General features: G+C 40.7%; 1 protein-coding gene across 7 annotated transcripts in view; it reads right to left on the reverse strand.

The window, feature by feature from the left end:
• LOC122646264 (MMS19 nucleotide excision repair protein homolog) overlaps positions 1-22,937 on the reverse strand; it is a 102,078-nt gene that overhangs the window by 12,007 nt on the left and 67,134 nt on the right. For all 7 annotated transcript variants that reach the window (XR_006330582.1, XR_006330581.1, XM_043839786.1 and 4 more), the window contains 2 exons: positions 8,020-8,095; positions 7,781-7,892 (listed from right to left, as the gene is read on the reverse strand). Coding sequence is in view for 5 of the 7 variants with exons in the window: in XM_043839786.1 (XP_043695721.1) it covers positions 7,781-7,892; positions 8,020-8,095 (188 nt within the window). In the remaining 2 variants the exon portion in view is untranslated. The remainder of the gene's footprint in view (positions 1-7,780; positions 7,893-8,019; positions 8,096-22,937) is intronic.

Here is a 22,937-nt window from a genome sequence, read left to right on the forward strand (position 1 = left end):
TATTATGCCACTCTCCGCAGCCTCTGGCAGCAATTGGATCATTTTTCAGATTATCACCTTGATACAGCTGCCAACATAGCTGCCTATAAGAAGCATGTTGACAAGATTAGGGTTTATGACTTCTTGGCCGGGTTGAATGTTGAATACGACCAGATTTGTGTTCAGGTGTTGGGCCATTCTCCTTTTCCCACACTTGAACAATCCTATGCCCTGGTCTCTTCAGAAGAAAACCGCAGGGCTGCTATGTTAAATCCTCCTGTTTCGGACAGATCGGCTCTCCAGACTGCTGCCCCTATTGGTACTTTATCAATTGGTGGTTCTACTTCAGGTCCTATTACCTGTGACCACTATCACAAGCCTTATCACACCAAGGACAGGTGCTGGAAGCTTCATGGGAAACCGGCTGACTTTGAAGCCAAGCGGGCTGCCAAGAAAAAACCTAAAAGCAAGGCACATCAATCTGAATCTGTTGATACAGCCCCAGCTACAGACATTGGTCTATCCCAGGACGGTTTACAGGCTTTCCTGCGTATACTCAAGTCTTCCGCTGCTGTTGCCTCTAATACTTCCACTGCCACTGCCAATTCCTCAGCTCCTTCAGGTTCATATTTTGCCCGGTCAGGTATCCCATTTGGTGGTCATTGTGCTTCTGTAGCTTCACATCCCTAGATCATTGATTCTGGGGCTACAGATCACATGACTGGTACTTCTAGCTTATTTTATAGATATTCTCCCACTTCTGGGAAAGACATGGTCAAGGTGGCTGATGGTTCCCTTTCTTCCATCTCTGGAAAAGGAATCATCAATTGCACTTCCAGCCTTCCTTTGTCTTCTATTTTACATATACCTAATTTTACTACTAACCTCCTTTCCATTAGTAGTATTACTCGCAATCTTAACTGCAAGGTAACATTTTTTCCTTCCCATTGTGTTTTTCAGGATCTGGCGTCTGGGAAGACAATTGGATTGGGTAAAGTTCATGGTGGGCTATATCTGCTTGATGATGGTCATCTTTCTCCACCGCTACCTTCTCCACTACATCAGAACTCCTTGGTCTCTTCTGAACTTTACCAATGGCACTCTAGATTAGGTCACCCTCCATTAGGAATTTTAGCACATTTATTTCCATCTTTGGTCACCAAATGTAATAAGGATAACTTTTTTTGTGAGGCTTGTGTTTTGGCCAAACAGACACGAGCAACTTTTTCTTTATCTAATAAAAGGAGTTCTTCTTGTTTTCATTTGGTGCATTCGGATGTTTGGGGACCTAGTCGTAAGACCTCTATTTCTGGCCATCGTTGGTTTGTCTCATTTATTAATTGTCATTCTCGAAATACTTGGATTTATTTTCTTCAGTCTAAAAACCAAGTTTTTTCTTGTTTTCAACATTTTCATAAAATGATCCAGACCCAATTCTAGGCCACTCTTAAGGTTTTACGGAGTGATAATGGCACTGAATATAAGTAATCCCAATTTCAAAAGTACCTTGCTGATCATGGGATTATACATCAGACTAGTTGTGGTGATACCCCGACCAAAAGCGGTATGGCTGAAAGAAAGAATCGCCACTTATTGGAAGTGGCAAGAGCATTAATGTTTGCTCGACATGTTCCATCCCAATATTGGGGTGATGCGGTTCTCACTGCAGCTTACCTTATTAATAGGTTACCTTCACGGGTTATGGATTCCCGTAGCCCATCTGACATTTTACTTGGTGATTCCTCCTTTGTGGTACCTCCCAAGGTCTTTGGATGTGTCTGTTATGCTAGGGATACTCATTCCCCTAGCAAACTTGAACCCCGTGGGTTAAGGTGTATTTTTTTGGGTTATTCTCCAACCCAGAAAGGTTACAAGTGTTACCACCCTCCTACCCGCCATACTATGGTCAGTATAGATGTGGTTTTCCATGAAACCCTTTCCTATTATTATTCCCCACCTCTTCAGGGGGAGCGTTCTAGTGACGATGTGGTTCATACTCTTGGGTTTCCCCTCCCCCCATCACCAATAGCCACCAACCAACACTCCCCGGCTACTGTCCTGCCTCCCGAGGTTGTTGTCCCTTCACCTGAGAGGAATCCAATACAGGGGGAGATCATGGAAACAGATGGTGGTAATGTTCCTATTCAGGGGGAGCTGACTCCAGTACAGAGGACCATTCGTAACTTTCAGAAGACCATTGACAATTCCACCACTCTCACTTATAACCGGAGATGTTCTAACAAAGGGCAGAATCAGTCCACTGCAGCACCGATGCCCATCCAGTTGCCGCCTCAGGATCCCGATCCTCCTTCTCCTGGTGAGCCCTCCTCTTCTGATCTACCCATTGCACATCGCAAATGTACCAGGACCTGCACTTTACATCCTATTTCCCGTTTTGTGTCTTATAGTTCTCTTTCTCCCTCTTTTCGTACCTTTGTTTCCTCCCTTTCTTCTGTTTCCATTCCTAAAAATTGGCAGGAAGCATCTATAGATGGGAAGTGGAAGGTAGCAATGTTGGAAGAAATGAGAGCATTGAACAAAAACAATACGTGGGATCTTGTAGCTCTTCCTCCAGGAAAAAAACCAATGGGTTGTAAATGGGTGTTTGTGGTCAAGCAGAAGGCAGATGGTACAGTGGATCGGTACAAGGCACGTCTGGTTGCTAAAGATTTCACTCAGACATATGGCATTGACTACCGGGAGACTTTTGCACCGATAGCAAAACTCAATACTGTACGGGTATTGCTATCCTGTGCAGTAAATCTTGCATGGGATCTTCAGCAGTTGGATGTGAAGAATGCCTTCCTCTATGGTGAACTAAAGGAAGAAGTATATATGGACATTCCTCCAGGTTTTTCAAGTCCTGCTACCAAGGGTAAGGTGTGTCAACTGAAGCGTGCACTCTATGGCTTGAAACAGTCACCTAGAGCTTGGTTCGGTAGATTTCACAAGGCTATGTTGTCCATGGGCTACCAGCAAAGCAATGCTGATCATACCTTGTTCATCAAACGTGTGGGTGCTAAGGTTACTCTCCTCATAGTCTACGTTGATGATATTGTAGTGACCGGTAATGATGGTGATGAGATCAACAGGTTGAAGCTGTTCCTTGGCCGAGAGTTTGAAATTAAGGATCTGGGGACTCTGAAATATTTTCTCGGGATAGAGGTTGCTCGTTCTTCAAAGGGTATATTTCTGTCTCAAAGAAAGTATGACCTGGATCTACCATCTGAAACGGGGCAGCTAGGTTGCATCCTTCGGCCACTCCCATAGAAGCTACGACAAGACTCAAGGAGAAAAAAGGCACACCAATTGACAAAGGTCGTTATCAGTGATTGGTGGGCAAACTTATCTACCTATCTCACACTCGGCCAGACATTTCCATTGCAGTGAGTATGGTCAGCCAATTTATGCATGACCCTTATTCTTCTCATCTGGAGGTAGTCCTTCGCATCTTACGATACTTGAAGTCTGCTCCTGGACAAGGGATACTTTTATCTCCCAATGGTCATTTGAAGGTTGAAGCATACACTGATGCGGATTGGGCTGGTTCAAGTGATAGGAAGTCCATCTCTGGATATTGCTCTTTTGTTGGTGGAAACCTTGTCACTTGGCGTAGTAAAAAACAGAATGTGGTGGCCAGGTCCAGTGCTGAGGCTGAATTCCATGCGATGGCTTATGGTATCTGTGAATTGTTGTGGCTTAAGGGGTTGTTGCAAGATATTGGAGTTACTGTCCAACTTCCAATGATGTTATATTGTGACAATAAGGCTGCCATAAGCATCGCTCATAATCCTGTCCAACATGACTGTACTAAACATGTGGAGGTGGACAGACATTTCATCAAGGAGAAACTTGAAGCTGGACTAATCTGTGTTCCCTATGTGAAGTCTACTGATCAGCTGGCTGATGTGTTCACAAAGGGGCTGACTGGCAAAGTGTTTCATCCTTTTCTAGCCAAGTTGGGCATGTGTGACATTTTTGCACCAAATTGAGGGGGAGTGTTAGAGATATAGGCCAGAATACCATAGGGGTATTCTGGTCCTTTCCTCCTTTTTTGTTTTATTCTTATGTTAGTTATTCTCTTTCCTTTGTTTATACTTATGTCGGCTATATAGGGGCATAAGTGTCTATGTAATTCTGTTTTATTAGGATAAATAAAGGGCTTAGGGAATCATATTGATTCACTTAATCATTAAATCATTCTATTTCTTAACAGTTATAAATAAAGCTGACCTGTGTTTCATTGACACAAATCATTTTCCCAATTCCCAAGATTGATTTCATCATGGTATCCAGAGCCTAGAGAAATCGACCTAGGGTTTCGTGCTATGCTTGAGAGCCAAATCGCAGCCACCGCCATCCCTCACCAAATTGCAATACCACCACCGTAGCACCACCACTTCCGCTCTCTCACCTCTCGGCTTTCTCTCTCTCTCTTCCTGCGAGACTACCACCCCCCCACCCTCCCAAACCTTTGCTCCGCCTTTTTCCCCACTCCACCTTTTTCCGCCGTCCCCTCCTTTCTGCCACCACCACCATCGCCACAGGGGAAGAAGAGGAAGTTCCTGAGGATGGGGTTACTAGTCAGGAACAAGATCAAAGCCAAAGTGAGATTCCTATTCAAGGGGAAACTCATGTGCCTGTTGAAGCCACGGTTCAGCCAGGAAAGGAAAATATGGTTCAGGGAGATAAGCCACTTCAAGTGTTTGCCAGGAAGAGAAAGCAAGAGCAGAACAAGCGTTCTACCATCTCTCCTACTGAATTGTCTAAAACGGTTCCCGGTCCTATTGACTCTGTTCCCTCTGGCAAGCTCCCATCTATTCCTCCTAATGACCCTACTTTAGATCTTCCTATTGCTGTTAGGAAAGGTAAACGTAGTTGTACTCATCAGTCATCACCCTATTCATAGTACTAAAACTCGTTTCGTCTCAGTCAAAATTTCAAGAATTTCGGTCGAGTCAAAATGAAATGCAACATCGAATTGAAAAAATGCAATATTTCGAATATTTCAGAAATTTTGGTCATCTCGTTTCAGAAATTTCGGTAATTTCGGTCATCTTGTTTCTAAAATTTCGGAAATCTTGGTCATTTTTGGCATTTTACACCCACAAAAAAAATACCATATTTCCGAAATTTCGGTATCTCGAAAATTTCGGTCAGACCGAAACACCGAAATGAAACAAGATTTAGTACTATGACCCTATTTCTAATGTGGTCTCTTATGACTCTTTGTCTCCTAGTTTCCAAACCTTTCTTGGTTCTTTGTCCTCTGTTTGCTCCCTAACTCTTGGCAGGAGGCAGTGGCACATTCGGACTGGAAAGAAGCTATGGAGAAAGAGATGGGAGCCCTAGGTAAAAATAACACGTGGGATTTGGTCCAGCTTCCACCTGGAAAGAGAGTTGTAGGGTGTAAATGGGTTTTTGCAGTAAAAGTGTAAAACACAAAGCTGATGGAAGCATTGAGCGATATAAAGCCAGGCTGATTGCTAGAAGCTTTACCCAGACATATGGGATCGATTACTAGTTGACATTTGCTCCAGTGGCCAAAATAAATACTGTGGGAGTGCTCCTATCTTATGCAGTGAATCAGGGATGGGAGTTATTTCAGTTTGATGTAAAACACAAAGACAAAGCTGATGGAAGCATTGAGCGATATAAAGCCAGGCTGGTTGCTAAAATGCATTATTGCATGGTGAATTGGCTGAAGAAGTCTACATGGACATTCCCCCGGGTTTTGATTCACAGAAGACTCAGGGAAAGGTGTGTAAACTCAATCGAGGTCTCTACGGGTTGAAGCAATTTCCTCGTGCATGGTTTGGTAGGTTCCATAAAGCAATGGTTCCCATTGAATTCAAGCAAAGCAATACAGATCACACATTGTTTATTAAGAAGACTACCACACATGTAACTATATTGATTGTATATGTGAATGTTTTTTTTAATACAGGGAGTAGCCAGGAAGAGATTGAGCTGTTGAAGAAATTTTTTGGGCACTGAGTTTGAAATCAAAGATCTGGGTAAACTTAGATATTTCCTGGTATTGAGGTTGCTATTCTAACAAAGGAATCTCTCTATCCCAGAGAAAGTACACCATGGATTTATTATCTGAGATAGGTATGCTGGGATGTAAGCCAACCGAAACCCCTGTTGAACCTAACTGTCACCTCCGGTCAAAAAAAGGGGAATAGTGAATAGGGAGCAATACCAGAGATTGGTGGGAAGACTTATTTATATGTCTCATACTCGCCCTAATATTACCTTCGTAGTGAGTGTGGTAAGCCAGTACATGCATGACCTATATTCTACCCATTTGGATACTGTTTACAGAATTTTGAGGTACTTGAAGGCTGCACCTGGGAATGGTATTTCGGTTTCACCTCATGGTCACATGAAGATTGAAACATATATTGATGCCGATTGGGCTGGGTAACTTGATGACAGGCGTTCTACTTCTGGCTACTATACTTATGTAGGAGGAAATTTTGTTACCTGGAGGAGCAAGAAACAAACAGTTGTGGCTCGTTCTAGTGCAGAGGCTGAATTTCAGGCTATGGCCCAGGGTATCTGTGAGGCTCTTTTGCTCCAAGGATTGTTGCAAGACCTTGGAATTGATGTTGAGATTCCAATGCGATTGTACACAAAACAGTAAGTCTGCAATCAGCATTGCTCACAATCCTATTCATCATGATCGAACAAAGCACATGGAGATAGACTGTCATTTCATCAAGGAGAAGCTTGACAAAGGTCAAATGTGCATAACTTTTGTTCCTTCAGATGATCAGCTTGCTGATGTTCTTACAAAAGGGTTAAGTGCTAAGTTATTTGGTTCTATTATTAGCAAGTTGGGCATGATTAATATCTATGCACCAACTTGAGGGAGAGCGTTGCAATATGGGTACAAGGGTAGAAATGTCTATAGGGGTATTTTGGTCTTGTACTCATTCTGGAATACTTTATTAAGCTGGCCTGCGTCTTATTGACACAATTCATTCTCCCTATTCCCAAGATTGATTTCATCACATATCTTCTCCATATTGAGCCCACAGGGACTGATTTTAAGGAGCTCTAATTCCTCCATATGCAGGATACAAAAGTTGGCAGTTTTAGTTTCCCAAAACTTAGGAAACTAGTAGCTGGAGATAATATTCTTGAAGAAGAAGCCGTAAGATACTAACTGGGTTCCATAAATCCTGACTTTCAGGAATTCCAAAATTCCCACACATGGGTTCTGTTTGAGTCTAAGAACTGGTTCAATAATGAACCAAACCCACCCAAATAAAACCAAGTCATACGAAATCTGCATCACACGGCCTTGTGAAGGCACACACACGTCCAGAAATTCCTCATCTGGAGCTATTAAGCTGGTTTCTGGTGGCCTGTCATTTGGACAGCTCCAGCCCAATTCTCGACCAGAGAGTCTGGTAGGAATGCCTCGTCTCCTGTGTCATAGGCCCGATAAGATGAAAAGCTTGCTAACAAGATGGTTGGGACTTCCAGCACCAATTTGTGAGTTATCTTTTCAGCAGGAGCCATGACCAAATAACAGATGGCCATGAGCTTGTGACTTTGTATCATCTATATGACATCATGACTCCTCATACCTAATATAGTTCCAAGGAAATATATCTATTTACAAGAAAGATAACACTATAGTGAAAAGCATTATGCCCAAACTCAGAATGCACTGCCGGAAATTTGAGAACTAAAAAGAGAGAAGGAAAGATTAAGTTGAACTAAATGATATTAATGAGCTCAACAACATGCATTTCTGTTAGTGATCCCCAAATATAATAATCCTCACCATTTTCATCTGTTAAGATTGCAGATAGGGTCAGTAAGAGGCTATAGACCAGATCTTTATCCAGAACATCCATACTCAACATGGACAAGGCATCCAATATGACAGCAATAAGCTGCAAAGAAAATAATGCTTCACTGACAATGTAACAAGATGAAACTGATTCTTTAACATTAATATCCTTTTCAGAAATACTTACAAAAATGATAGTTGGATAAGGAGCTATAGGTTTAATTGCTCACCTTCTTCGCTTCAGCTACAACAGCAACGACTGGAGTACCAGAAATGAAATGCGCAAAAGCTCGATAGAGCATACGTCTGAATAACATTCCAGTGTCAATAAAGGAACCACATATTCCCATTGGAATGGGTAACAATACATAATTTACCACTTCATCAAATAGTATGTCCATAATGGATCACATTAATTCAGCAATGCCACATTTTTTACTACCATGCAAAATTTAGAAGAAATCAGACCACAACCAAAGCGAGTTTACTACGCAGAATTCAGTGTTGAGGTGAACTTGAAGATTTTCTATAGATCATAGAAAAAAGACAGAAGTGACACCAATTATCTGAAATTTTGATTTTTCAAGGGTGCATAGTTTAACATCAATGGTGGTATATACAAAGGTCTATTGTTTCTAATGTTAAGACTTGCTGGTTACAAATATATCTAAATGGACTATCAGGTCCATAAGATATACTAGGAATTTGCCTGGTAAATGCATTTTAATATCAACTGTATACTAGCTCCTTGACAATACATGTTTATTATATTAATCAGTAATCACCAAAAAAAAGAACCAAGAATGGTACAACTATAAAACAATATATGTAAGCTCACAGAAGTGTTAGAATAAGTACAAGTAAAAGAAGACATAACAATATCTAAAAGCTAATTTTCACTTGCCCTAATATGTTGCTGAGATGATCTAATGTAGTTCAATATTGGTAGGAGGCCAACTAGAAGCCAATAACCAGGATCTGCTATGAACTAGGTAATTCGGCTAGGTCAAAATAGGTGAAAATTGTGAAAATAGGGTTAGGGTTTAATGAGACCTAAGGTTTGATGGTAGTGTTAGGTAAAGTTGATGTAGGGGAGTCTATCAGTGAAGGTTACGTTAAGTTTTGAGGAATGGAAGTAGGTTAGAATGAATCGGCCGCAAGGTCAGAGTTGGGATTCCGGATTTTTGAAAAAGAGGAGAAAAGGGATTTCTAGGGTTTAGGATGGTCAGATGAAGGAGTAGCTTGGATCGTGTTTCCTATTGAGGGAGGGGAGTACTCGATCCAAATATGGGATTTTTTTATGGTTAGTTAGGTCTGGACAGAATTTAGACCTTGGGAAAATTGAACACAAAAGGGGGAAATTAAGGGTTTGGGTGTATGGAAGGTTAGAAGAAGAATGGTAAGGGTTGGGGATGAGTCAAACTTACTATGGTTGCAGAATTTCCTTGGCAGCAGCTTGCTTGATTGTAAAACTTGAATAAAAAACAAAATTTGAACTAAAACTTGAATGAAAACTTCAAAAGAACCATCCGGGCTTCCCACCGCAAGGTGTCAATCGGATCAAACACCGATTCCTTCAAACGATCCACCTGGGCTTCACACCGCAAGCCGCAAGATGTCGATTGGATCAAACACCAATCCCACCAGCCTTGATCAAGCACAAGACAAAAATCTTTAACGGAGAAGAAGAGCAGAAAAAGCTTTTCAATAATATCAAAATTCGTGTACAAAACTTGCCCCCTTACAACCTTATATAAAATAATCAAAAATAGACTCCCACACTAAAAAGGAAAGGCCTAACCCACTCCATAACCTATTAGGTAACAAACTGAATAGGAAACTGAAATAAAATCAAAACAAAGTCTTAATTCAGCCCCACTAAACACTTAAAAGAAAACTCCTAAATCACTTAAATTGAACCATTGGTTGAACCGGTTCAATTTATGTACAAAAACATCAAAATAAAACTAAGGAACTAAAACAAGTACTCCCGTATGCAACCCTATTACCCATACATTAGGTCCATAAAAGTGACCTATTACATAGAAAACCCATGGGATCAAAGGCCCAACATCTATATAACTCAACCCTAAACCTATTCCTAAGCAAAGAAGCCCAGTTTGGTGATAAATCTGCATCATGATCTCTTAATGTCAAGGAAGTCTATTTGATAGCTGAAGGTTCTTCACCATAGCTCTAAGTAGCCACCGCTGGATAACTTTGGTGGAAATAAATACGTGAAATTTTGAGGCCAATCTTCGGCATGACTGGTCATAGTTGTAGGAATAGATTTCCAATGATGCGGAGATGCTGAGTGTGCTCTTCGCGAGTCTTGGAAAAGACAAGAATGTCGTCAATGCAAGCCACACAAAAGGGGAGATTGCCAAAAATGGAATCAATCCATCGTTGGAAAATCTGTGGTGCAGTACAGAGGCCGAAAGGCATAACCTTCCATTGGTAATGGCGGTTAAAGGGTGTGGAAAAAGCTGTCAGAGGTTTAGATTCCTCAGTTAGCTTGATCTGCCAAAATCCTGATATTGGGGCATGAAGGCTTTAAATCAAACAATTAAAATGTATTCATCAACATGACACTAGAGGGATCCATGATGATTTTGGGAATTGTGACTTGTGTCTATGAGACACCAGCCCACCTTTATTTGTAATAATGAGATATGAGGTACAAAGACCAAGGTTTTAAGTATTAGTCTGTATCGTATCGTATCAGCCGATACGTATCTTTATCGGTAGGTATCAATACCATACTGACCGATACGTATCTTTTTTTTTTTTAAATGAAAGTGTATTGAGTGTATCGTATTGTATCGACCGATACATGTTGATACAATACGATATGCTCGATACATATCGATATAGACGATACATACTTCATTTGTGGTTTTTTTTTAATTTAAAACATATCGATACGTATTGCTACGTATCGGCGGATACATTAAACTTCACATTTTTGCCAAAAACACAACCCAGAACCTCCAGAGGCGGAAAAAAGGTATTCCAGCCACTTGGAAAACCTTGAAAATTGGATTTGAACTCAATTTTTTACACAAATCAACTTGGGGCTTCCATTCAACAGTGGAAAACGACTCAATCTGTGGAAAAACACCATCATTTACACCATCCAAAAAGCCAAAATCAATGATTGAAGGGGATTTTCTAAGTAAAGGCATGTTTTTTCAAAAAACTTGATTTCTTTTCTTCAAATCTTGCTTTTTAGTTCTATTTTTTTGCTATAAATCCATGCATTTAGGTTCCACTAAGCTATTATATGCATGCATGATGAACATTTGCAAGGATTTGAACTCAAATCCATGGTTTTTCACCTATAAACGAAAATGTATTCCATAAAGTTTTTTTTTTATTTCTTCCAAAAATCAAGTAGAAATCTCATCTTTTATGACAATTTCAATTCAACGCACTTGTCGGATTATACATTATTCTCCAAAAGTGTATTTTGACAATTTTCATGCATTTCTGCACCATTCGATACGTATCTTTGATACGATACGATACGTCTCTTAAAATCGCCCAACCGATACGATACCCAATACCGATACTTTAAACCTTGACAAAGACAATAGGGCCCCTAGGGCAACACCAAATAAACCCAAAGCTCACTCTTGTGGTGCATCATATAAAGTCAAGTAACACGAGTATGACAATACAAACCATTTATAACTAGAAACAAAAGTACAACGGGCAGGACCCCACACATCCGAATGGATTAACATAAACAGAGAAACATTTCTAATATTTAAATTGGGATAAGAGGAACAAGTTGCTTGGCTAAAATGCAAGCATTACAAAAAGGTCCTTGGAATTATATCTGGAAAATATATTGGGAAAAGCTCTAACTAAAGTACCTTGAAGGGTGACCTAAAGCCTATGCCAAAGAAGCAAGTCGGGAGAAGCAATGGGCTGAACCGGGCTTGATCGAGGTGAGCATGGACGGTCGGATGGAGCAAGCTACGTCGAGCAAATAGAGACCACCATGAGCTCTACAGAGCCAATCGTTTCCCCGTTACGGATCCTAAAAAGACAATGTGACGGAAAAAAGTCACTTTACGTTAAGGTCGAAGTGAGACGACTAATAGAAATAAGATTGGTAGCAAAATTAGGAACATGTAAAACTGAATTTAATGTTAAAGTAGGAGAACATGGGAAGAGATTGACCCCTTGTTGGGGTCGAGTCCAAAAAAAAAATGCAGACTGCCAGATCTCGGCTCGACTCGGTTTCGCTGGCAGAACCGAGACCGAGTTTTCGAACCTTGCCAATAGCATGCGAACCTTGTCTTTACCAAAACAAAGATAATATTTAAAAAAAGGATGGCACTACCGGTAATGTAATCAGAGGCACTGAAGTTAATAATCCCTGGATGGGAGATGGTGGATGCACAATGACCAAAAAAATAAATACTTTGAGATGCAAAATCTTAAGGTACCAAAGTGGAGGAGGTAGAAGCAAGATTGCCAGAGGCAAATGAGTCCAATTTGGTTACCAAATGCCAAAGAAGCTTAGTAAGCTCATCCTGAGAAGTATCAGGGGCAACACCAGATGAAGAATCAACTGCAACAGTCTCAATATGGTTGGAAGATGGTTTCCCACGACCACGACCTTTGTTAGAAGAGATAGTGAGACGACCATGAAGCTTTCAACAAATTCCTTGGTATGCCTCTCCTTCCCACAATAATCACACCTAATGGGTTCTCTGTCAGCAACAAAACAATCATTGGGACGAGAAAACCTATCTTTGGGTTGTAGGGGAGGACAAGAAAGGAGCCGATCAGTCCTGGGAAGGGGAGGGCAACATAGTAGCTCGACGGCTGTCCTCGAGTTGAATCAGAGAGTAAGTCTGCTCCAGAGTAGGTAAGGGATCCCGGCTAAGCACCTGAGCACGGATCTGATCATACTCCACATTAAGTCCAGCAAGAAAATCATACACCTTGGATTTATCTTCACATTTCTGAAATTTAAAAACGTCGGCAGGGGTAGAGGCCTGGAACGTATCATAGAAGTCCAATTCCTACCACAAACTACGTTGCTCAGAATAATACTGGGATAGGCTAAGTTCCTTCTGATTGATCTCATGAAGTTTCTTGCGTGGTTCATAGACCTAGGCATTGTTGGGAAATGCCCTTCTCCATATAATAGTTTTGATGATAACAAACACATGAAAAGTACTAATATCATGTTTTCAAGTGAATAATTATTGAACTAGTCAAGTCCAAGTCTTGGAAGCCACTAAACCACAAGAAGATCTTAAAGAGTCGTGATCATCAAAGTACACATGAAGATTGAAGAACATCATTTAGAGAAAACATGATCAAGTGAAGAAGAAGAAGAACTTGAAGGCATGTATGAAGAACAATGATGCAAAGAAGATTGAAGAATCCAAGAACCAAGTCGACTGAAGAAGACCAATGCACCTAGTCTAGGATAGTACACATTATGCATATTGTAATATTGCATTTCATTCATATGCATATCATTAACCTAAAATGACCTTAAGTGATGCCAAAATAACCCACTAGTATGTCCTAAGAACAGTGTACATGGACTAGTGAACAAGTGACCAGAGTTAGTCAAGAGAAAACAGAGCAAATGATCTGTCGATTGTTGTTACCAGTCGACCGGGAAAACATGTGACATACAACCGTCACCCACAGAAAGTTTTTCGGTCGATAACGATAGAAAGTTGTGTGTGCTACTTTCATGTTAAGGGAGGAAGCCAATAACTGGTGGAAGACCACCAAATAGATTTTAGTAGCTGAGAACCCGATGATTACAAATGAAATGGTGCAGTTTCATAGCACTGGCTCTTTACGATCCAAAATCCAAATAGGTGTTTTATTAAAAATCTTAATCACCCTCTTTAACAAAGGTCGTGGTCGTGGGAAACCATTCAAGTAATCACCGGGTTCTCAGCCACTAAAATCTGTTTGGTGGTCTCCCACCAGTTATTGGCTTCCTCCCTCAACATTAAAGTAGCACACAAAACTTTCTGGGGGTCGCACTTTCGGTCGACTGATGATCAATCAATAGAATCCAACAGATCTCTTAGACTCCAACGGTCATATTGATTAGTCAACCGACAGACCAACTGGTCAAGCGATAAACAGAAAAATATAGCCATTAGACTATTCACTTCACCAGCTTTTTGGCCAAAAGGATGATGTTATAAAAGCTATCTCTCTTATCAATAATGTTAACCAACTACCATCAAAACTAAAGCTTTTATTGTGAGAGATCAAATCATTCTAAAGTGAAAAATTGTCCTTGAGTTCAAGAGAATATTCTTCAAGTCATCTTCAACAAGGACTCAAGCATTCAAGTCTCCACACTCTTCAACTACTACTTCAAAGGAGTATTTAAGGAGCTTTTAAAAGTGCATTCATTCTTTGTATCATCATCTTGCACTCACCATAAGGAATTAGGTGATATTCCTAGTTAAGTAACAATTTGACTTTCAAATTATAATTGTTTATGCTCTTGAGTTTGGTAGAACTCTAGATTGAGCATTATTGCATTGCCTTAGCCTAGACTGTACTTAGACTATTGCAAGGACCCTCTCATCCTCAAGAGTTTGCATTGTATTAGTCTAGACTGTACTTGGACTATTACAAGGATTCTCTTATCCTTAAAAGATTGATTCCTCAAAAGATTGGATTCTCTTCTCCTTAAAAATTTGGATTCTCTTATCCTTGAAAAGATTGTAAAGGGTCTACCTACCCCTGAAAAAGATTTGTAAATGTCATATTTTCCCACCTATTGTATTGAAAGGGAAATACTAGTAGAATTCTCTCAGTGTTGAGAGGAGCGGATGTAGACTTGCTAAGTCGAATCACTATAAATCTTTTTCTCTTCTAATTGTGTAATTGTTTAGTTACTCTTGTAAATTGTTTCAACAATATTCCGCATCATACATTGTAAATCACAAGTAAACGGAAAACAGATAAAATCCATTAGTAATAACCTATTCACTCCCCTCCTCTAGGCTATTTCACAGGCATTGTTCCCAACCTGTGAATAGATTTCCTGAGTAGCTTTCCAAATTTTTGCAGCAGTGTCTATCAAGTGATAACCCCGAGCAAGTTGGGGTTGCATACAACTGAAAAGGTAAGACATAACCAGGGAGTTAGTAGAACTCCACTTCTTCTGTTCAATGCCTTCAGTGGTAGATTTTGCCTTCATACCAATGAGGTAACCCGAAACCCAAATACCCGTGAGAGTCAATGGCAAGGTAACAGAATCGAGACTACATCAAATAATTGCTCTCATCTAAACGAATGGAGCATACGGGGAATGTAGGGAAGCTGTCCTGAGAACCACGAACTTGCCCTTCAGTTTCAGATGTAGCAATAGAAAGATCCGAATTGGTTGTCATTTTTACCCAAAAGAAAACCATATGGGTTAGAGGAGAACTAAATCATCAACCAAACACCAAAAAATCCACAAAAAAGTGGAAATAGTACTTCAAAACATGAGAGAGGACTGGGAGGACAAAAAGAGGAGGGAAAGAAGCCCCTGGTGGCTCAGGAAAACACCATCGAGGGTAGCGGAGGCAGTGCCACTGCCTATCGGTGGTGCTAGAGAGAGAGAGAGAGAGACGCCGAGAAAGACCGAGAGGGAGGTAGAAGGTGGTGGTGGTTGGTAGTGGCAGCACTAGGTGATGGCGAGGTGGTAATGGCGGCGCTGGGAAGAAACTGAGAAAGAGAGAGCCGATTAGGGTTTAGAATCCCTATGTCAATTATGCTCGGATACCATGATGATTTTGGGAATTGTAACTTGTGTCTATGAGACACCAGCCCAACTTTGTTTATAATAATGAGATATGAGGAACAAAGACAATAGAGCCCTTAGAGCAACACCAAATAAACCCCAAGGACAATTCTGCCCTTATACCTCATATTACAAGTTTACAACAATCCAAGACCCAAGGCTACGTGTATCCAACATTTAAACATAATATCATGGAAGAAAGTTAGTCTCCATGGCTGAACATTTGGAACTTGGTCCCACTGGTGTAATTGGGAAAATCCCAGTCCCTCCAAGAATAGGTGGTATATCTTAGGCAAAGCAAGGGGCAAGCCACATGCTTCTGTCAGGTATTAAAGCCACAGTAGAACTCATGGACTACCGCATACCATAGAGATAAGAAACCTGTCCAACAAATACATCATTCCCTTGTATGGAAAATTCCCTCTCTCTTTTTTAGGGGGTGTAAAAGTGAGGGCATACTAACCACAAGCCAAGTTCAGCTAAGGATTTACCAGACATACTAATGAAGGAGATTTAGATGAAGAATATTGAAATTCAAAGAACCCAAATCCTTCCATTTGCTCAATGCCCTGAACTTTCACCTCTTAACATTTTCCTCAATTGGATTAGGTATGATGTTAGCAAAGGAGAGGGGGTAACAATTTGGGAGGATCTTTGGTGCAGAACTGTTGATGCAGGACATTTTTTAACTCACTGCCAAAGAAAGAAGAAAGCAAACAAGCCTTAGTTATAACCTTGGCCTATTTTAAGTATCCAGCCCAACATGGACCTTTAAAGCCCATTAGTGGGACTGTTTGGTTGTTCAAGTCGTGGGCTAGCTTATAGCTAGTTAGTAGTTAGTCAATAAAGGACGCCAACTCAGCCAATTAGTTTTATTTTTTGTTCACTTTTATTTACTGCCTTATAAATATATTGTAATTTGTAAAGCTCACAGGCCCCCAAGATTTTAAATAATGGAAAATAGTTTGTTTTGAGAATTGAGGTTGTTGCCTTTATTCCTCCCCCACCCCCCTCCCCCCACGACTTGGAATTTCCTCTCCTCCCTCTCTCTTCTCTCCTCTCTTTTCTTATGAGATTATTGTTCATGTCACTGTTCACGGGTACTGTTCACAGCCCCGGAACAGCCCCCTATTAATGTAGGACAAATTTGAAAGCTTCAATCAATCCCAGAACAGGATCTTAACCAGGGAATGAAACACACTTATATGATACTCAGGCTGTAGTAAAGCTGATGAGAAAGGGTGTGAAACAGAATAGGAGAAAGTCAGGTTGTCGGCAGCAGTTCAGGGACTGGAATAGGACAAGGATGTAGAGGTTTAGGTCTGAAACAAAGTAGGGATTAATGCCAAAGGTCTCAATGCAATCAGCAGGCTCAGGTCTTCCCACCGATTTCATAAACTGGTCTGAAAACTGCAGAATACTTGACACAGATTAATTATGAGAGAAAATGAATAAGTGCAGATCAGGTGGTCAGTTTGGTCTGAAATTCTGATCGAATCCCCCTCCTGGATAGACTAAAACTCGATCAAAATATTGGCCAGCTCTGATGAGTGGATTGGAGTGGAAGTGGTAGACTTGGAGAATAAGAAATTAGAAGGTGAAGGGGACAGAATTAGAAACTAACAGAGTTGAATGGATGAACTTACTCAACAGTGACTAATTGTTGAAGAAAACCTTCTAATGGCTTCAGAGAGTGTAGGGATGAAGCACAATAGATTCAGCCTCTCGGGCTTCCCACTGCAAGGAGTCCAATCCAATCCACCCACCAGCCCCTTCCACCTTGGATCAAACACCAAGGAAACTCCATGGGGAGCAAGCAAGCATGCAAACAGCAGCAAGATGTTGAAGCAGGAATTGTGGGCTCCTTGTGCCCTCTTGGGTTGCTTTATGTAATAATAGAAGGGAACAATAGAGGTCCAATTTGGTCCCCCTTTGCATGGAGTACAAGGCACAATCAGTTTCTAAACTGATGTGAACTAATTGTAATGTATTTCTAGATTGGAAGGAATCCAACTAGAAGCCAGTAAACCAGGATCTGCAATGAACACCAACTCAGTTAGGCTAAAATAGGTGCTTTTTGGAGAAATTAGGGTTGGGTTTTGATTAGGGTTAGGGTTTGATGTGTGGGTTATCCCAAGTTGAGATAGGGGAGTATCAGTGAAGGTCCTGTTAAGTTCTAATGGGTTTAGAATAGCTAACCAGAAGCGGTAGCAAGTTTAGGGTTAGGTTTCTGGGTTTTTGGGAAGAGGATATTGATGAGGAATCTAGGGTTTAGGATGGGAATTTCAGGTAGAAGTTTGGATCAAGTATTCCTAGGGCTGAGAGAGAAATTCAATCCAAGTTTGAGAGACTTCTGATGGCTGGTTTGGTCTATGGAGATTTTACGGTTTGGGAATGATGTTCAGAGATGGAGGGATGCCAGGGTTTAGGTGGTTTAGTAGATTAGAATTAGCAGGGGTATGCTTCAATTCAAAGTTGTTGCAGAAAATCCTTGGCAGCAGCTTGAATACTTGAAGAACTTGAATAAGAATCAGATCTTGAACTTGAACTTGAAGGAGATCTTCAAAAGAACCACCCGAGTTTCACACCGCAAGAAGTTGATTGGATCAAACACCAATCCCACCAACGAACCACCCGGACTTCCCACCAAGGTGTTAATCAGATCAAACACCGATCCCACCAGCCTTGATCAAACACAAGACAAAAATCTTCAATGAAGAAGAAGAGCAGCAAAAGCTTTTCATTAATATCAAAATCGTGTACAATGTTTGCCCCCCTTACAACCTTATAAAAAAAAACTCAAAAATAGACTCTTACACTAGAAAAAAAATGCCGCCTAACCCAACCCTTAACCTATTAGGTAACCTAAACTGACTAGGAAACTGAAATAGACTCAAAACAATCCTAATCAAGCCCAACTTACAAAACAATTAAATAGTCACATGACCACTTAAGTTGTCACATGACCACTTAAGTTGTCATATGACCACTCAACCAAGACACATGATCACTCAAGTGATCACATGACCACTAAAAAAACAATTTATTAACTAATCCCGGACGTAACCTTTTTACCCATAGTTTAGGGCCATAAAAGTGGCCTATTACATAGGAAACCCATGGGATCAAAGGCCCAACATGTATAGAACCCAACCCTAGACTTAATCAGTTATTCCTAACAAAACAAGCCTATTTTGGGGATGAATCTGCATGAACTTGTTGACAATTTCTAACAATGAAAATAGAAAGTAATTACTAACAATGAAATTAGAAAGTAAAATGTTGGAATATGGGTATATCGTGTGACATGGGTCGATCCATAATATAAGATCGACCCATGGGGTGTTACTTCTATTTTAGTTATTTCTATTTTAGTTATTTCCCATTCCTAGTTCCATTCTAACTCTATCTAATTAGTTGGAGTTAGAGTTATAGAGTTAAGAGTCATATTTGTAATAGGAGTCCTATTTGTAATAGGTTCCAGCTTTACTATTATAAATACATATCGTGGAGGGCTATCATAGTAAGCCATTCACTTATTTCTACATGGTATCAGAGCCTAAATTCGATATCTGAGAAATAATTCTGACCTCCTCCATCGTCTCCCTCCACAATTGATCTCTCCTAGATCAACTAATCCATAGTCCTAAAACCCTAAACCAACCGAGAACCTTCTTCTCTCTTCTCTTCTCTAGTTTCCATTGTTTCACAGGGGCGGTACTTGGAGGTGATCAAACTATGATCTAGTGCCTGCCCTAGAGCCTACCTCCTTTCTTTTATCTCTTTTTTATGATCTCCATGCACAACGAGATCCCTGTCTGAAGTTTAGAAGACCTGCAGATCTGTTTTTCGAAGCACTGCAGAATTCCTCTCGAGAACTGCAACTTCTTCTTGTTCAGAGATCTGCAGACTCCTTTTTTGTTTGAAGACCTGCAGTTTTTTTTTTTGTTGAAGAGATTTCTTATTGAAGACCTGCAGTTTTTGTGAAGACCTGCAGAATTTTTTCCGCAGAAGTGCAGTTGTTTTATACTTGAAGACCTGCAGATTTATTTCTGTAACTCTGCAGTTTATCCTAGTTCGAAACAAATCTGCAGTTGTTTATTTACACAACCTGCAGATTTTTCTGCAACTCTCTGAATCTCTCGGTTATTGAAGATCTCACAGTATGCCCGACTCAGATGCATCTACCACCACCACTGGCCAATCCTCTACACAGGGAACCATCATGACTATCCCTCTTTTCTTGTCAGCCCGATAAAGGTCGATGGCACTAATTACTTACTTTGGTCTACACAAATGTTTCTTTCCATTGATTTAAGGGGCTATAAGGGATATATATATATATGGTACCACTGTCAAACCCAGTGAAGCCGGCCCATTACAAGACAGGTGGAGTTCCAGCAACTCTCTTGTTATGGCTTTTCTTCTTAGTGCAATGACTCCATCCATGGCCCGTGGTTATACAATACTTGATTCAGCCGCAAAAATTTGGAAAGCTGCGAAAGGTACCTATTCCCAGGTAGGGAATGATGCACAAGTTTATGATATTCAACGAAAGATCAATGCAACCAAATAGGGTGAACTTACTTTATCTGAATACTACTGTGAACTCCGTAGCCTGTGGCAAGAGCTTGACTATTATGATAACTTTCAGCTTGATTGTCCTTCTGATATTACCAAATTTCAGCTTAGGGAGGATAAATTTAGAGTATACACTTTTTTGACTGGCCTTAATGTGGAATATGATCAGCTTCGGTCTCAAGTTCTAAGTCGTTCACCTTTTCCCACTTTGGAGCAAGCCTACTCTATGATACAATTGGAAGATGCTTGTCGTTCCACCATGTTACCACCTACACAGCCAGAGAGATCTGCTTTACTGTCTTCTAAGGGTAACTCTTCTAGTACACGTTCCTCGTCTGAGAAGGAACCTCTTAAATGTACTCATTGTGGAAAGGAACGACATCTCGTGGATTTTTCTTTGGAAGTTGCATGGTCGGCCATCGACTCTTCTAATGGTGGTGGTCGTGGTCGCGGTAGAGGCCGTGGTCATGGTCGTGGTGGTTGTGGTGGCACACAGGCCCATCTTTCTGAAGCTACTGAAACAGCCCCTACTACCACACTTTCTGCAAAGGAACTTGCGGTCTTTCGTCGTATGATGACTAACTTCACCATTTTATCTGCACCTGCCTCTACCTCGACTGTGGTTCCTTCTTCTGATTCGAACCTTGTTCTCTCCAAACCAGGTGTTTCTTTTGCTGGTCATTGTGCTTCGGCATTATCTCATCCTTTGATAATCGATTCTGGACCCACTGACCACATGACTGGTTAGTCCAATTTATTTTTACGTTATTCTCCTTGTTCCAGCAAAGATAAAATTAAAATAGCCGATGGTTCTCTTTCCTCTGTCTCCGGGAAGGGAGCCATCCATTGTTCTCCTTCTTTATCTTTGTCCTCTGTTTTACATGTTCCTAAGTTAACTTCTAATTTGCTTTCTATCAGTAGTTTGACATCTGATCTTAATTGCAAAGCTATTTTTTATCCTTCACATTGTGTCTTTCAGGACTTGGGGACAGGGAGAACAATTGGAACTGGTAAAATGCGTGGTGGTCTTTACTTGCTTGACGATGATCTTATCTATAATACTGTCAATAAATCTGGATAGGCTCTTACTGCTACTTCCGTTGAACATCATTTATCTGAATTGCACCGATGGCATCGTCGACTGGGACATCCACCTTTAGGGACCTTAGCTAAAATTTTTCCTGCTTTATTTCAGCATTGTAACCCTCACTCTTTATTATGTGAGGCTTGTGTTTTTGCAAAACGAACTCGTTCTATTTATTCTAGTTCAAATAAAAGATATTCTAAGCCTTTTTCTATGATTCATTCTGATGTCTGGGGTCCCTCACGTACCTCTTCTATTTCTGGTTTTAAGCGATTTGTCACCTTTATTGATTGTCACACACGCACCACTTGGGTTTATTTGATGCGACACAAGAGTGAAGTTTTTTCATGTTTTAAAGTCTTTTATAACATGGTTCAAACTCAATTTCAAGCTACCATTCAAACTCTCAGGAGTGACAATGGTCGTGAATATTTAAATGGAGCCTTTCAATTATTTCTAGCTACTCAGGGTATTATTCATCAAACCAGTTGCATTGATACTCCACCCCAAAATGGAGTGGTTGAACGCAAAAATAGACATCTTCTTGATGTGGCTCGCTCTATTATGTTTGAAATGCATGTTCCTTCTCATTTTTAGGGAGAGGCTGTTTTGATAGTTGCCTATCTTATCAATAGGATGCCCTCTCGGGTACTTGACTATAAGTCTCCTCTTGATCTTTTGAAGGGGTCTTCCACCTATATTATTCCTCCAAAAATTTTCGGATGTGTTTGTTTTGTTCGCAATCACTATGCCCATGGTAAACTTGATCCCCGCGGGCTCCGCTGTATTTTCATTGGCTATTCTCCCACCCAGAAAGGGTATAAATGTTACCATCCTACATCTCGTCGTGTTTTTGTTTCCATGGATGTGGTTTTTCATGAGGCGGTGGCTTTCTTTCCATCTTTGGCACCTCTTCAGGGGGAGTCCATTCCTACTTTAGAAGAAGTGCCAATTCCTATTCCTCCTCTACATGAACCTATTGATGACTATCATGTACCTTTAGATGATGATGTTCAGGGGGAGCAGCAGGTACAGCCAGCAAAAGACTTTAGACAACAGTATTATCGAAAGAACAAAGAAGGGCAACAACAGCCCACCACTGTAGCATTACCACACCAAGAGTTATCCTCTGAACCAGGACCGAATGACACCTCCTCTGGTAATAATTCTAATCCCTTAGATGCTGCTCTTTCTCCAATTCCTTCTGATCCATCACTTGATCTACCCATTGCTCTTAGAAAGGGAAAAAGGTCTTGTACGCAACATCCAATTTCACAGGCTGTTTCATATGAATCTTTATCCCCATCATTTCATGCTTTGTTTCCTCTCTATCTTCTGTTTCCATACCACAGACTTGGCAGGAGGCATTTGCAGATACTAGGTGGAAGGAGGCCATGTTCGAAGAAATGCAAGCTCTAAAGAAGAGTGGTACATGGGACCTTGTCACACTTCCACCATAAAAGAAGACTATTGGCTGCAAATGGGTCTTTGTAATTAAGCAAAAAGCTGATGGAACTGTTGATCGTTTTAAAGCAAGGCTGGTTGCTCGCGGATTTACTCAGACATATGAGATAAGAGTATTTGGAGACTTTTGCACCTGTTGCCAAAATGAATACTATCAGGGTAATACTCTCTTGTGTTGTGAACTTAGGATGGAGTCTACAACAACTTGATGTTAAAAATGCTTT

This window comes from Telopea speciosissima, chromosome 11 (genome assembly GCF_018873765.1).
Source record: "Telopea speciosissima isolate NSW1024214 ecotype Mountain lineage chromosome 11, Tspe_v1, whole genome shotgun sequence".
Taxonomy (NCBI): Eukaryota; Viridiplantae; Streptophyta; class Magnoliopsida; order Proteales; family Proteaceae; genus Telopea; species Telopea speciosissima.